This window comes from Apaloderma vittatum, unplaced genomic scaffold, assembly GCF_000703405.1.
Source record: "Apaloderma vittatum isolate BGI_N311 unplaced genomic scaffold, ASM70340v1 scaffold9657, whole genome shotgun sequence".
Lineage (NCBI taxonomy): Eukaryota > Metazoa > Chordata > Aves > Trogoniformes > Trogonidae > Apaloderma > Apaloderma vittatum.
Window position 1 is genome coordinate 2,513 of NW_009726743.1, and position 16,544 is coordinate 19,056.

Consider the following 16,544-nt stretch of genomic DNA (forward strand, 5'->3'; position numbering starts at 1 on the left):
CACTATATTACAAATCACGACGTCACAACGTCTACACAATGTACTTCAACAACAGATTTGGAAACCCAACAAATGTTGTTTAATAGGACATTACATTATACTGAACCAACAGAAACATAGTTCAACACATTTAGACTAAACTTTAGACATGCCTCAGTACACAAGCACAGGTTATATGGTACTTTTTTTAGAGTCCAGCTCTGTAGTTCTCCCACCTTAGGCTGAGACCTCCCAGATCTCCTCTGAGGAAGACTAGATTCACTCAGAGCCTAGACTATGGGCAAGTAGGAAAAAACAAGTTTCTTCATGCCCCAGTATTGCATTAGGTTCTCCCATGTACCATGCTTGGGAGGTTTTTGGCTTCAAAAGACGCCATTTTTCACTGAGATACACAGTCCAAGATCACCTGGTTAGTTTTCTGATAATACTGCTTGCAAGAACAGAGGAGAAACTTCCCTGGCCTGGCCAGATACTAGCATAGGCAAGCCAAAAAGTCTTTTTCAAACAAACTGTTCTTCAGTTAGTATTAATTAATTCACTAGTATCAGTAAGACTGAAGTAAGTCTGCAGTGCTGCCAATAGGGCTCCTGGGTTCTATCAGTGATGTGGGCGGCAGCTACCAGACACAAATATGCCCTGCACCCCTCAACAGAGACACATGGTTGCCTGTCCTGAAGGCAGAGCTCCTGCAGCTTTGCACAAAACCTATTTGCAAGTCTCTGTGTATATCTAATAATGATAATGTCTGACTGCTTACTGTATGCAGTTAGCATAAGAATTTAAAGGCGAAATAGCCACTGGAGCGAGAGCAGTTACTGCTTTATAACATGCAATGATAAGAATCTATGTCTACACACTTGTGTTTCTTTTTGCTGAAAGGTCTTCCAAAGGGATTTGTTTCTTCAGTGCGCAAACTAACTCCTCTTAATGCCGTCAAGAGTTAGGCACACATGTCCCTAGGAGAATGGTCTCCATAAGTTTTAGTCAAAGTACTGTTCAAATTTAATACAGACCATATAAGCCTACACTAGAAAATAGTTTCACTGATAATAAAAGTACTTATGAAGCAAAATGCTTGCTAATAGTCATTAAAAATCTTCTGTGTAATATATGTGAAAAAGGTTTATCTAATGCTTTGCAAAATTATCCACAAATGTACCACACAGTGCACAAACATTAATAGGAAAGAAGCAGCAAAACCGTAACACTACCACCTTGAAATACAATGCAATTAATACTACTTCTGTTAGTACAATGTAATAGCTACTAACTATTATTGATGTCTTTTTTTTTTCAGCAATCCATATTCATTAAGAAGGTCTATGTTTTTTTTCTTTTATTCAGAAATATGTAAGCAATTGCACACTGTTTCACTGCTAATCAGAGCTATACAAGAAAAGCTATGAAAATCTCATTAATGTGAATTTTAGGATAACTTGCCTCCTGCCATGACTCCCTCTGCTCAAATTTTTCATTTGCTTTGCTACTGAGAGGCTGCCATTTCTCTTACTAACAAGATTTAAATTGAATTCCTTCATACCCTAGACCATATATATAACTTATTTTTTAGTCTACCTGCTATAACATGTAAAATATTTATTAAAATAGGTTTTATACCTTTACAACAAGACATAACAATATATTTCAAAATATAAAATAATCTCAATGTGTAGGACAAAAACGGTTTAAACAGTTTTAAGGTTACTAGGAGAGTATACATCTCACAGCTAAAATCTGTAAGGTGAAACATGCCTTGTAAAAACAAATCTGGAAAGCAGTGATTCCAGAAGTATTTTTTGCATGTTGACAGTATTTTCTAAAAATCTTTCAGAGATTTTATTCCTGGAATTAACAGAGGAAAGACAACTGTCCCTCTCACAAGGCTGTTATGAAACGATCTTGCACAAAATACTGATTTCTATGTAGGGAACGTAGGAAGGGACAAATAGCCAAGTCTGGATGTGGGGAAAAGGGCAACATGACATCTATAAGTGAAGTCAATGAAGTGGACAATGTAGCATGACTCATTATATTTATGATCATTAAATACTTCTGGCATTATTAGCTAAGAACAGAAAGAAAAATGAGCAAAAAAAGAGAAACAACTCAAAAGCCAGCATGAGAAGGATATGTTTACAGAGAACTCATGCTGAGAAAACTGTTGAATTTATGATGTCATATAAAAGCTCATAATTTCGAGACGGAAAGGAAAAAGGTCATCTACAAACCTTTATTTTCCATCTGTTTTAAAGGAGATAGATCCAGGAACAACAGAACATTTCATAGAGTGGTGGCAAGGCAAAATAATGTGGTAAATAAGAAGGAGAAATCTGAAAAAGGATATTTCAGCAGCATATTCTCTTTATGGGATCAAATGTCCCTTAAACTCACAAACAAGAGATATATGTGGCATTTAAGAATACAGCAGGGCTAAAAATGCAAATATTGCCAAATGGATCTAAGTTGCTTTCAACATCAGTATACTCTCAAGAAATGGGAGAAAAGGATCACAAGCAAATGGGGTAACTGTCTGGAGAGGAGAAAGTATGGCAGAAAGCCAGAGAGATACTGAACCTTCTATCTCCCAACATCTCTTGTCAGACACAACAGAAAGAATCATACCTTCAAAAGTAGCATGAACGGATGACTATTAATGCAGAGTATTCATAAGAAGCAATTAAACAAAGATTGGTTTCTTTTTGGAAGCAACTGGAAGGAAAAAAATTCTCCAATCACTCAGGGATGTAAAAGAGTAGAGACAGTGGGATGATGGAAAACCTCCATAAATCCCAAATCAAAAACCTACACCACCGTCCTAATAATTTTATTTCTCCAAACCCTCAATTCTGTTGAATAGAAAGTCTTGAATTGGGGAGGAGCAAACCATAAGATACAGAGTCTTCAGTCTGCACCAGGTACTTTCTTAATATTTTGAATTATGAACTGCAGAAGCTAGGTCAAAGCTCTAGAGACTTCAGAGTTGGGCTGAGATTGTGGAACCAGGAGATCAGAACTGCCTGGGCCAGACTAGTGTTAGCAGGGTGATGGTACTGTCTGCAGCTTTATCTTGTGCAGCTTTCAAAAGACAGAGAAAAATTTGGAGAAAAAGAAGTATGAGCTTTCCTGATGAGAGGAAGTGGAAGACATCTTATAGTAAGCCTGGGCAAAAAGAAATAAAGGTTCTTCCCTGTGGTAGAGAGGCAAATCTGAGATCAAGTCATGGAAAGGGCACTGAGCATGTACAGTTCCTCTCATTCTGAGAGGCTAGGATTATTCACTAGAATACGCAGAGGTATTTTTTTATGGAATTTATGTCTGTTTTGGAAATTGCTGATGCTTAACATGATGTACTGGTATCTATCAGCAGTCTTAAGGAGTTATAAAATTCTATTGGGTTTTACACAAAATCTGAGAAGGATACTTGGCCAACCTTTTATTCACACAGTTGACATCTACACAGCTAAATTCTCTCCTCATCTTGACTGTTTTTGCCTTGCCTGTAGCCCATGCTACCTCCCATATCGCGTCAGTTTGAAACTGGCTGCTGGCTTATTCCAGTCCCGTGCTACAAGCTGGCTAACAATTAACCAATGTGGACAACGTGTCAGTTCTCTGGCTCCCTTTTGTACTGACAGTCGCAGTTTCTCAGAACCTGTTTGGATTCCACCATTATAAAATCATCTGATGTAGGAATCTTGTCAGGCTCCCACTTTTGGCATTTAAAGTTTCACTCACAGCACTTGCTTAGGAGTTGCCACAGCTTCATGAATCAGTCCAGAGTTGTCTTTAGATTTCCTTAACAACAGTATTACAGTCATAGTCTTGATGGATCTGCATTTGAATGTGTCAGTTCTTTTTTACATGAACACTTCTGAGCTGGGCTGCCATCTATAGGTTCACATATTTCAAAGGTGCTTACCAAAAGACGTGGCATATGTCAGGTACTTGGATAGCTTACTTAGTAGAACATGCCAAAATAAATTTCTGATGGTCTAATTAGTTAATATTTTGCTCTAAATAAATTTGGTACACACGGTTTCCATCACCTAGTGCTGTTTTTCAGAAGTTCTGGAGTAATGCAAAATTTGTGCTTTATCTGCATTCAGAAAGACTGACTTTTGAGAGCTCCTCCACATTATTTCAGCAGTCTATACTCAATGCAGACTGATGCAGAAGCTGAGGATGAAGAGTGAAGGCTGATGCAAAGCTGGAAAGGGGCAAATATCTCTGGGTAACAAATACTTTCATATATTTTTCTTCCCTTTTTTTCTATTTTTTTTTTTTTAAGGCAGCACTTTTCTACCAGTGTGTACGCTTCTGTCAGCTTATGGAAACTATATGGCTGGTCAGCAAAAACAGGTGCACAGAAATTGAACTAAGAAAAGCATCTGTGCTTAGCAAAGAACATGACTAAAAAACAGAAAGGAGACTGTAAGATCTCTAGCCACAGAGTATCAACAAGTGCTGCTTAGTATTTTCTTAGAATATACAATAATATTATTTCCTCTTTTTTTTATTTTTTCTTAACAAGCAGATAAACTACTGCTTTACAAATTTTAAAATGACTACCACATAAATGCAGTGGAACTTCGTCCAGGTGGTTTTTACCTCACAAGTATCTCTTTGGTGTTAGTTCAGACAGTTTTCTTCAGTGGCCTTTCATCTTTCTGAAACATGCAGACCTTTCCTTTCCCTGCATACTCTGTCTTTTGACCTTCTAAGGTTGAGAGTTAACAGTTTTTTAAATGCATACATACTATATGCTTACAAAAGAACATTTTTTTTTCCTGTATGAGTTGCTTTTTCCTATAGGAAAAATGTATCTCAGTCAATGTTGATCTCTTTCTTGTCTGCAGTGTAGATAAGATAGCTGGATGAGAGAGAGAAATTAAGTCACTTACAAAAATGGATTTGCCACAGTGAACTATGCAGTCAGGCCATACTTATATCAGAGACAAAATAAATTACAAGGTAACACACAACCTTATGCAAAACACAGCCTTCCTCTTCCATCGGCAGGAATAGTACTTTGGTCTTAATCTTAAAAATGAGACGTTAAAGACAGGATGCACAGGGTAATGATGAAAAAGGATGGTATTATTCAAGTGTCATTACACATTAGAGATAATAAAATAAAAATTGGATCCACGAGTAATGAAAAAGTATACCTGGCTTCACCAGTGTCACAGATTAAATATTTTAGAATCATAGCAGGTTTTTCTAAGTACTAGAAATTTTTTTGTATTCAGATTATCTCACTCGACCAAATCTTATCATCTGTTTCTTATTTATAACATGAGGGATAGATATATTCATCTGAACCGATTATCCTCAATTCTCTTTACAGTCAGTCAAGTAGAATATATATTTTAGGGGTACATCTGACTTATTCGTAACATCTATATTGGAATGACATGAACTGTACCCTAGAAAGGCCTATTTCTGCGCAGGGACTATAAAAGGATACATGATGACTAGCATATACAAAATTACCTGCATTAAAGATGTATATTTAATGCCATGGATTCCCCTTTTCCTGTGAATTTAGGAAGAAACCCCAGGTTGTCACTGTAAAACATTTCTCAAATTTCTGTTAAGCTCTGATTTAGCCATCTCTCAGGTAGTGTAGGTTTGTCCCCTGCACTGTACTTTTTCACTTCTTTTGAATCACTCAAACAAATGAGCCTTTTCCTATTTTCACAGTCTACCTACCCTGCATTCAGACACATTCCTTACTTCTGACATACAGAAGTTTCTGACAGTACACTATCATTTGTTCTGTATCATCCCATTAAATTTAGTCGCAAACAGTTCCTTTAGACTCAGTCATTGCTTTAGCATGAACAAAACACGCTTTCTCTGTATTCTCTAGAGGAACCCACCAAACTCTGCACCAGCAACAGAGCGACACTGGAGCATGAGTCCAAGACGCAGGAACATGTTACTGCCTTTGGACAGAGTATATTGTGTCAGCTGAGCTAGGGTAACTCTCTGTACCTCAGCGTTTGGCCTGACAAGTGACACGATGGTGTAGGTTTATACTGCTTCTATTGAGGGCTGAGCTCAGTGCAGGATCTCCTACCTGCCATAGTGATGTGTAGACAACCACAGCTCAGTTAATGTACCACAATTTGTTACCCTATCATGTTGATCAACATGTTTTGATCATGAATCAATGCCCTAAGAAGGAATTCTCTTGAGAGAGAGGAATTATCCCCATGGGCTTGAGTATCTTGATATTTCAGGGTTTGTTTTTTTTTGCTACTGCCCTGAACTGATCGCTGAAATATCTATTTTACTGTCTATTATTACTCAGGTTTGTTCAGCATACTGGCTTTCACACTCCACTTCTCTCTGAAGATCGGTGTTCTAAATTGGTTGCCTCTAGAGGGAGATTAGCTTGGATTTTTCAAAATAAAATCCTGTCTTTTGGGGTTACATTAACCCTCCTAATCCCCTTTATACTCTTTTTTCTTTTTTTTGCTATGCAATTCTCTCTAATTTGGTAGTGCCCTTGGAAAAAAATGTTGCTTATTCCACTGTTTCAGATTCTTAATGGATGTTAAGAAAAACAAGATTCAATACCAACTAATACAGCACCTCTGCAACAATTAACTTTCTCCAAGTTCATATATTATAGTGACATCAATTAGCCTTAACTTGCTTTCATTCCAAATATAAACATAAAAATACTGTATTGACTATGTGAATCTACAGATATTAAAATCATCTTACATTTATTATTTCTGCAAACTGATAAAATGTTACTCTATATCTTGTTCTAAGGATTTGTACATTTTCTAATGACAAACACTTGGCATATGCAAACAGTAAAGCTTCACTTCCCCACCTCTAGTCTTCAGAAGGAAAGTAATTAATATTCTTGTATTTTTTCCTTTGAAGCACAGAGTAAAGTACATTAGTGACATATGATTGCCTTTAGTGCAACAAAGACTTTTAATTAAAGAAATTTAATCATTATTATGCTCATCTCAAAGCACTGAAGAAAATTTGTTTGGCTAAAATGTTAAAAGCTACAAAATTACTTATCACTGTCAGAGTATTAAGACCTCTTCTGTTGTTCTTGCTTCCTTACAGGTAAGTCTTGACTCTCTCCTTCCAGTGGTGTGTGTTCAAGCTTACTCTGTCAGATTGGTCAGCAAAACTAAGTTGCTAGAAGATATTTTTTTTAAAACTGAGAAAAATATACTCTGAATCTTTTTTTTTCCTGTCACGAAAGAAAAAAACCAACTGCTGTACAACACTTTTACAATGAAGGAAAGAGAGGCAAAATGGCTTATCAAAACCAGTAAAGAGCTAAATGATTGCTCTGAATTTTGATCTACCTTAATGAGAGTATATATATATATATAATTATATCTCAAGCTTGATGCAGACACCATATAAACTATTATGAGGTGAAATGTCTAGAACTGTTCTAGTTTTACCCTTGTACAGAGGTGGGACCATTGACACTCAAAACACAAAAAGGAAAGTACAACGTTAGATTTTGCCTAGGATACTTAATTGCAGACACACTTTTCCACCAATGGTGTTACCTCCCACAATTTCCAATCTAGCACACAAGGATGTAGTGAGTATATGTATGTCTTATGGTTTAGAACCTTTTACACACATTTTTGTAATTGTACAGACTTTCCAAACTTACCTCCTCTATGGATAATCAAAGAAGTTTCACTTCCAACAGGACATTCTTTAAGTATATCCACTACTTCTGCATGGCTCAGGTTCTGTACATTCTGCTGGTTGATCTCAACAATGAGGTCACCTTCACACAAACCAGGACATCCCTGAATGTCTAGAATTTGCTTCACCCTCTGTCCTGTAGGACTGTCTGCTATAGTGAAGCCAAAGCCCTGGGCCCCTTTCACAATGGTTAAGGTCATGAGTTCAGCTTGGGTGGCCCCAGAAGAAGCCATTGATACATTATCATCATGGGCAGGTGGTGGGAATGTGCTATCAAGCTGACTATCTGCTGGAATGGAGTGCAAGGAGTGTGGTGGTCGATCTGTTACGTCTGGAACAGACTGAGAAGTCCTAGAAATGTATTCCAAATAAGTTTCATAGTTATGTCTTCCATTTACCACTACCGGAGGCCTCTCCATTACTGCAAGGGGTGGCACCATGCTGTTGGCAGGATCTTCAGGATCAAAGGGCAAAGGGTATCCACGACATAGCACCAAGTTGACACTCTGACCAATAGGAACAGACTGGAAGAGTTTGACTACATCTGCGTGAGTATGTCCAAGGACACAAACTTCATTAATATAGACAATGACATCACCTAGAAAGAGAAGAAAAACAGAGACATCATCAGTTACTGTATGTGCAGTGCAATTTATTTCATGTGGTAGAACTCTACTAAAAACTAAATAGACTCACTCAAATAGTGGAGACAAGAAGTGAAGTTTGTCTACCAGCAAATATAATACAAATAGACAGTGACAGTACTATTTCTTTCCTGTGGAAGCTCACAGCTGGAGAATTAACCTGGACCAAGACACACCTTTTCTTCATATTTCTTCCCTATTTTTTGAGTCCTTTCAGTGTAGTCCATAGATTACTTTTTTATAAGTTACAGTGGAATTTTATTTGGAGGGCTGGTTGTCAAGAAATACCATTGTTTGGTGAAGAGTAAAGCAGAAAAAAAGGAAATAGCAAGCACTCATGGACTTAATCAGTGAATAGGGATGCAAGACCATGTGTGCATGTACATAAGGAAATATTTTTTCATTGATCATTATATTGGCAGTTTCCTATTAAATGACACCCAGGACTACTACAGTAATTTCTTATTCTAGGCATAAACTAAACTGTATCTTGAATATCGTAAAGACATTTAGTGACATTTTGTTGTAGCCATAATGGTTCAAGGACAATGGCAGGACAAATTTTGTAAGTAAGTATAATAGCATTTTATTAGAAAAGTCTAGGCAAATCCCTGAAAATTAGTGGAATATTTCCAGCTGAAACAGCTGGTCAAATAAAAATAAAGATATTACCTTTACATCCAAAACTTATTCTGTGTATAGTACAGAGTTAACAGTCAGAAGATATAAAAAACCAGAATACTTTAAGTCAACAGGGTCTTTATGGGTCTCGATATTGCTCATGCACCAACCAGCTTGTGTACTAAAAAGTTCAGAAATAAGTTCAAATTCCTTCTTGTTGTTAGGATGGATATAAATATTTATAGCTGTAAATAATTTATTTTGGTACTATTAAGGTTCATATTAAAATAAAAATGAGTAATCAGTACGGAGAATATTCAGAACAGTTTCATGACCCATTGTCAGTTTCCAGTTTAATAAAATAATTTGCATCTTTATAAGAAAGGAGAAAGAGTTTTGGTTACAGAAATCCACATATGAAAATATTTTTCTGAATATCTTATTATTCTTCCATTAACTACGAACAAGAAATTATTTATACAGGTAACACTGTGAGGTGTCTAAAAGTTACATAGTACACTAATTGACCTGTCATAATGTTTTTTAATGATATTTGAAAATTCAGCAATAAAATGGGAATGATTTAGGGAGGATGAGATTTTTTGTATGAAATTGCTTCAAGTGTAGTTATGAAATTACCTCCTTCAAGTACTGCAATTTAAGAGATCTAATCAAGCAAACTGAGGAAAAAAGATCATAATCAAGATGCCAGTGCAAAGGCTGCTTCTGTGTGGCAACAAAAGGCAGAGGCTGTTTCCATGTGAATACGAAATGGTCAGTTCCCACGTGATCAGCCTCTCTAAGAGCCCGACAGTAATTAATTGCACATGAAAAAGTTGTGATTCAGAGAAAGATTTCTTCAGATGATGTCTAGGGAAAAAATGCTAAGAGTTTAAATGTTTGCGAATATTATTCACAGAAACCTCAGGAGCGGTAAATACTGTCTTAAATGAGCATCACAAATCAACTTCAAATTATCAGCAAAAACAGTGAGATCACTTCACAAGCAGTGCTGAAAGAACTCCAATGCTTCTGTCTCAAGCAGCTGAGAGAAAAACAGTTTTTAAAAGTCAAGATTTAAAAGACAAAAAGAATGTACTGTACTAAATTGTTATGGCAATGGCTGCAATTCATTGTGATTTGCTTATGCCCTTTTATAGAAAAATCTTACCTGCAATCTCATCCCTGGCTTCCGCATTAGCAGTGAGGCTGACATTGCTCGTAACTCGACTAATACTGTCGAACCGAGAGCTCTTCAATGCATGCTCCTATTTCAGTAGCTTATGTCTTAAGAATACCCTTGCAACTTTTTAATCTATGCAGTCTTTATTTCCCTGACTGCTGGCAATGCAGATATGTGGTGGGAGGAGACCAATCTGCTTGTTCATCCTCTCTTGCAGTACTTTAGCAGGGTGCAAAAGGAATAATACATTTGTTGTGTTGGGCAAGAAAATCACAGTCTGTTTTCACTCCTTCACTTTATGCATTTGCACAGGTTTAGCTATGATATAAAATTTAATACTTTTCTTATAAATGAGAAAATCAGATAATCTAGTTGACATTACATAGGTCTTCAGTGAAAGAAAATTAGCTTGTGCACAAGGAGTGCAGTCAGGAAATATATAGGCCAAGTAGCCCCTTCACCCACTCTCTAAATAGGCAAAACTGAGCATTAGGTAGTCTTGGGCAAGAACTCCTTGTTCAGAAAATGACCCTGCCTTATCTATCCCTCACAAGATAGCAGAAAGTTCTTCAGCATTTCCTGAATCGACAGTTACAAAGGTCTTTGTGGTTTCTGAGGTACATGAATAGCATGTCTACACACACTCTGAAGTTGTACCTCACAGCTGAACCATTTGCACCCCATAATACTGTACTGTCATATACAGAACATACAGCTGAAGAGTAAGAGAGATGGGGAAAAAGGCATGAGTTACTAAGTTCAGCTCTAAGAAATAGCTACAGTGGTGTTAAACTGGGAAGAAACAGAGTTTCAGATAATGAGACATGAAGGAGGAATAAAAGGGGTTAATATAAAAAAATCCTTCAAATAAATCTCTGTAGGAGTTTCTCCAAATTTAACTCATTTTCCAGGCTGAGCGTTCCTCATTGCGGACACAGAGAGAAGTATCCAGCATTTGGTAGGAAGAGAGAGATAAGTTAAGAGCATTACAGAGCCAGTGCCATGCTAATACAAAGTTCAAAACCTCTCCACTTTAAAAAAACTCCCTGAGAGGCTCCTGTAGCATCTTTTCTGTCTGCTCTCTCCTGCTGCTTCTAATAATAATGGGTGCATATGGACAAGCACAATAGCAATCCCTTTTATAATTCCTGCCTGGTTTTCTAAGCAAGCCGTAATCTGCCTCTAGAAATCACGGCTTCACAGTGAGTGGGTATCTTTGAAGTTATGCAGAACATTTATATTAAGCATCAAACTCTGCTTGACTTTTAGAATTAAACCTACTAAAATGACTGGAGCTTGCTTACAGAATCACCAAATGATTGAGGCTGGATGGGACCTCTGGAGGTCATCTTGTCTAAACTCCTTGCTCAGACAGGGTCACGAGTTGCCCAGGATCATGTCCAGATGCTGTTTGAGTTTCGCAAAGGAGGGAGACTCAACAACTTCTCTGGCCAACCTGTGCCAGTGCTTGGTCACCTGCACAGTAAGAAAACGTATTCTGATGTTCAGCCGGCACCTCCTGTGTTTCAGTTTGTACCCATTGGCTTTGGTCTTATCACTGGGCACAACTCGAAAGAGCCTGGCTCCACCTTCTTTGGATCTTATCTTCAGGTATTTATATACATTGGTAAGGTCCCCCTGAATCTTCTCTTCTCCAGGCTGAACATTTCTGTACTTCAAGGTCATCAGTATTGGGTGCCCTCCTCAATTTCATCTTCCCCACTAGCCTGTACAAACTCTACATACACCCTACCAACCCTCTCTTACTTGAGACTGCTCAGGGATGAGGCAGACCAGGAGGGCTGGTCTATGAGGAAGGCATCTGAATGAAACTTTCTAGTTAAAATAGCAGATTTGATAGATATCCAGTAGAGCAGACAATAATACATCTCAAACATCTACACCATCACCAGAACAGATTCTGCTGTCCAGCAGCCAATGTCACAGAATCATAGAATCACAGAATGTTAGGGGTTGGAAGGGACCTCTGAAGATCATCTAGTCCAACCTTCACCCCAGCATACCTAACCACTACACCATAGCCTCAAGTGCTAGATCTACTTTTTTTTAAAACACCTCCAGGGTTGGTGACTCCACCACCTCCCTGGGCAGCCTGTTCCAAGTTCAGCACTGAGTCAAAGCGTGTTAGGGAATACTCACAGCAACCAAATTTGTCAATCTGTCTTATAATTACCTCTGCTTTACTCAAGGCTCTTGCATTTAAGTGAGAAATTTAGGAACACAGGTCTGGAGGGCACTTCCTGGATGGCTGAACATAGTCTCTGTGTTGTCAGATACAACACAGTATGTTACAGTTGATGAAATTTCATGTCTTCACAGAAATATCCATGAAGCCACAGAATAATTCACTTTAACTATCTTGTTTTCTTTACTAAAGTTTGCAATGCCTGAATACTTGGTTAAGGTTACATTTCGTTATCTACATATTTCAAAGTGAAAATCAGATCTAAACTGTCATTATTTTTAGTGACTGGTGAAGAATTTGTAAGCTTCAACATCCTCTAATGACAGATTGTTGCTTATATTCCTCTCTACAATAATGTTGCAGAGTTAAATCTGACACCCTGGGTATTTTCTGCAAGCATTAATTCTGCTAAAATACTTTCTTCGTGCTAGAAGTGCTCAATGCAAACCAAATCTGGTTTATTGACACGAGTCACTTATCACAAATTATCCTAATTTTTGATGTAATGCTACCAGCTCTATTTCCCTCCTTTCTGAGGAATCTATATTATTAAGTGACTCCCGTTACTGTTTCTGCTATGTTTTTACATATGTTTGTATATCTTGCACTAGTAGGCAAAGTTCCTCCATCTTGGCACTCATGTTGCTATCATTTATATACAAACACCTTCCTTATTTCTTCTTATTATTGTTTCTTTTGCACTCATTTTCCTGGTTGAATTTTTTTTATGAACTTCAGTGAACTGAATTGCCTACTTGTCTGCCTTTAATATTTAGAATTGTTTGAAGTCTGAATGCAGAGGAAAAAATGCAGATTAGATCTTTGTTGTTAATTTATGATCATATTCCAAGTTTAGTAGAAATTTCTCCATTGTTTCTGAAGTGTTTTGCATCAGTGTCTTTGTATCCGTGTTCCTGTGCTTAAAATATGACAGATGCTGTGATTTGGTAGAGGGCAGAGGCAGCTCTGCTACATCTCTGCAGCCTCCACAAGCCAATAGCAATGGAGCTAAAACCAACCTGCAGTCTGGCAAATCAGCACAGGGATCATCAACTCTGGAAGACACAGATTGCAACTTTTTTTTTTTCCCTGCATTTATAGCCCAGGTAAACTCTACAAACTTCTCCAGTATTTCTTATTCCCACTTTCTCAGCAGTATATTCTAAATTCTGTATATGCATACTTTGCACGAGCTTCAGAACTAGGAATAAATGATTACTTTATTGTAAAAGCTTTCCCTTCACCTGCCCACCCACACTATCCACTGTCATTACCAGCTATTTCTGTCACTTCTCAGCAATGACTTTGTCTTCTCTTTCTGCAAAGTGCTGTAAGATTGCTGGCATTGCAGCCTATTAATAATAAATTCAGAGGTGTTAGCATGTTTCCAGTATTGAGACAGGAAACATGGGGGTAATTTTAATAACAATGGCACATGACTGGTGGTCATGAAAGGAATGAGCCGTTTTTACATGTGCACATATGTTACTACTAGTAGTATAAAGAGCTAGTTCACAAGGGATCATTTAGTTAAACAGTAGCAGGCAAATTATACTCTGAAACTTTGAATCTGAACTTTCTTCCACTTGCCATAGGTGTTAATCCACCATGTGAACAAATAATTTGCGTTATGAATGAGCAGGGGCATTTATTTGGAGGTAGAAGATTTCAAAAGGTTCTGCATAAACAGAAAGTATTTTTCACACTCTGATCTTTCACAGAATCTTTTAAAACCAATTTGGCTCTAGCTGTTAACATCTGTATTTTATAGAGAAAAGATAAAACTTAGGATCCTGCAGTTCATGGTAGATGAATTTATCTTTTTGTAAAAAAAAAAAAGGCCCTACTTCTTGTTAATAATTATTACATAATTACTCTTACCTCTAAAATAAAAGTTACTGAAGTATAATAACTTCATAAAGGAGATTGCTGTGTAAGATGACTATTGTATATTAATACTGAAATAGTTCAAACACCTGCCAAGAAAATTCTAACTTATTTCTGTTAAAAAGGAACATTAAAATAATTGCGAAAACATACAAAAATGTAACCTAGGGAGAAGCACATGCATATGATAACCACACCTATTGATTGGAAGAGCTAAATTTAACATTGACCACTTTGTTATTAACTTTATAACAACTTTATCTGATAGATAGTACTGTGGCGGCCACAGTGAAATGAAAAGAGCTTCTGGGAGACATAACACAGCTGCCTCTGATTTCAGGACTGCCTGCTGGTATGTGAGAACACTGAACAGCTCATTAAAATATCTCTGCTCATACTGGCAAGGGAGAATTGTTTCCCAGGCTTCACCTTGTACAGAAAGTTTTACAAAAATTATTGTTTACTAAATCTGACAAAAAGCAAAATCAAACTGTATTTCTAGGCACTCAGGCATTCAAACTTGTGTTAGACAGGCCTAAATTTTTCCCTTAATGAAACCTGGGTAACAAACGTAAACCGTGTCTTTGTCATATTTGAAAGTCAGTAATTCTACAAAGCATCATTGTAGAAGTGGTTAGCTTGGGCTAAAATCTGTCCCCTTCGTTGGAAGGACTGAGCAGGCTGGCTCCAAACTTGGTTTTCTCTTCAAGGGTGTGACACAGACACATGTCTGCAACTTTACCCAAGAATCAGATCTGTCGAGCAAGCAGGTGCCGTTTTTAAACAACCAATTTTTTAGAATCCATTTTTATTTTACTGTGACCCGATGCACATGCCTAATTAAAAATCCCTCTATTAAAAAATTTTGTGTTTAACCAGCATGTATCATGTAATTATATCCAAGCAGATGTGGATTAGTAGAAGAAACTATTTACATTTTATTTCTATTTTGCATATAGTGGTAAAAGCTTTTTAAATAGAGGCATTTAACTTTTTGGGGGGAGAGGAATAAAATACATTCAAAAAAAATCTAAAGGCCTTGATTATTTGCTGATGCAGTAAACATGAAACATTGTGGATTAAAATCGTAAGTAAAGCAATAGCAAAAGAATACTTAAATGAATGCTGCTCATAAAGTGCTAAAGAGAAAGTAGATTCTCCTCCTAACTGGACAGTTTTTCACTTCTTCAGCATGTGAAAGCACAGCACGAATGTTAGACCAGCCACTTTAGAAAAAACGTAGTTATTTAAAAGATTTTAAGTAATTTGGAGGCAAAACCACACAAAGAGAAAAAAAGTCCAATTTTCAAGGCAGCTTTTTATTTACCAATTACATAAGCCTGTTCTGTCTCAGTTTGGCTTGCAGGAACTACTTGCACATCCTGAAATGCCTAGTGTGAATGAACTGCATGACAGAACGTCAGTGGATCTGAAGAGCAGGATAAAAAATGTATGCCATGTTTGCATAGCTATTCAGGATCACTTTGAAAGGTGTCACTGTGTGCAGAGGCTCACGTAGAAATGAAAGCCCTTTTTTTCTTCTTTAGAAAAAGGAGGTCAAAATTTACAACACATTTGCTTTTGTACGCACAGCATTTCATTTCTGTACGCAGAGCATCACATTTATCTAGGTAATAGCTCCCAGGAGGAGGCAAGTAGCCCAGCCAGCCTCCTGGCAGCCTAAAGGCATAAGGGTATGGCAAAGCATGATGTAAATATGAAGCAGCCCCTGTCCCCACCTGGGAATCCTGGCAATGTGCCACCTGTCCCCGGTGGAAGACGTTTTCAGCAGTGCTGTCGGCTGCACACCATTGCAACTGCTAATTCTTGTCATAAACTGCTGAGAAGGAAACAGGGAGATGAATGAGGTGAGAAACTAGAGGAAACATTTACAAAGAGGCTTCAGCACAAAGAAAAATGTATATGTTGAAATATGTATGTAAGTGGGAATTTTTAGGCAGGCATGTTTTACTTGAAATGGTCAATAGAGCTTTTTCCTGTCTTTGAGTAATGCTAGCACCATGAGGACAAGCAATAACTAGCCACATACTAAATTAGTACTTAGTGAAAGTAACAGCAATTAGCTGGACACTTAAAAAACAAGTGCAAAGACAGATGCGTAGGATTAATCTCTGCTTTAAATCTATAGAGAGGCAAATTGAAAGTTCATTTTGATTTTGGAGATCTAATGTTTTATGAGGATACTCCCTGTAACTGAAGTCGACACTACTGCCAGAACTGGGGCATTTTTATAACTCTGTTATCTACTTTCCAAGACCATGATTTTCGTCATTGT

General features: G+C 37.4%; 1 protein-coding gene across 1 annotated transcript in view; it reads right to left on the reverse strand.

Annotated features, from left to right (window-relative positions):
* Positions 1–7,801: 7,801 nt before the first annotated feature.
* The window catches only part of LOC104276922 (membrane-associated guanylate kinase, WW and PDZ domain-containing protein 2-like), a gene marked incomplete at both ends in the record, with an annotated part of 38,328 nt that continues 29,585 nt past the window's right edge, over positions 7,802–16,544 (reverse strand). Inside the window, 2 exons of the mRNA XM_009873396.1 lie at positions 7,802–7,883; positions 7,973–8,305. Coding sequence (XP_009871698.1) covers positions 7,802–7,883; positions 7,973–8,305 — 415 coding nt within the window. The remainder of the gene's footprint in view (positions 7,884–7,972; positions 8,306–16,544) is intronic.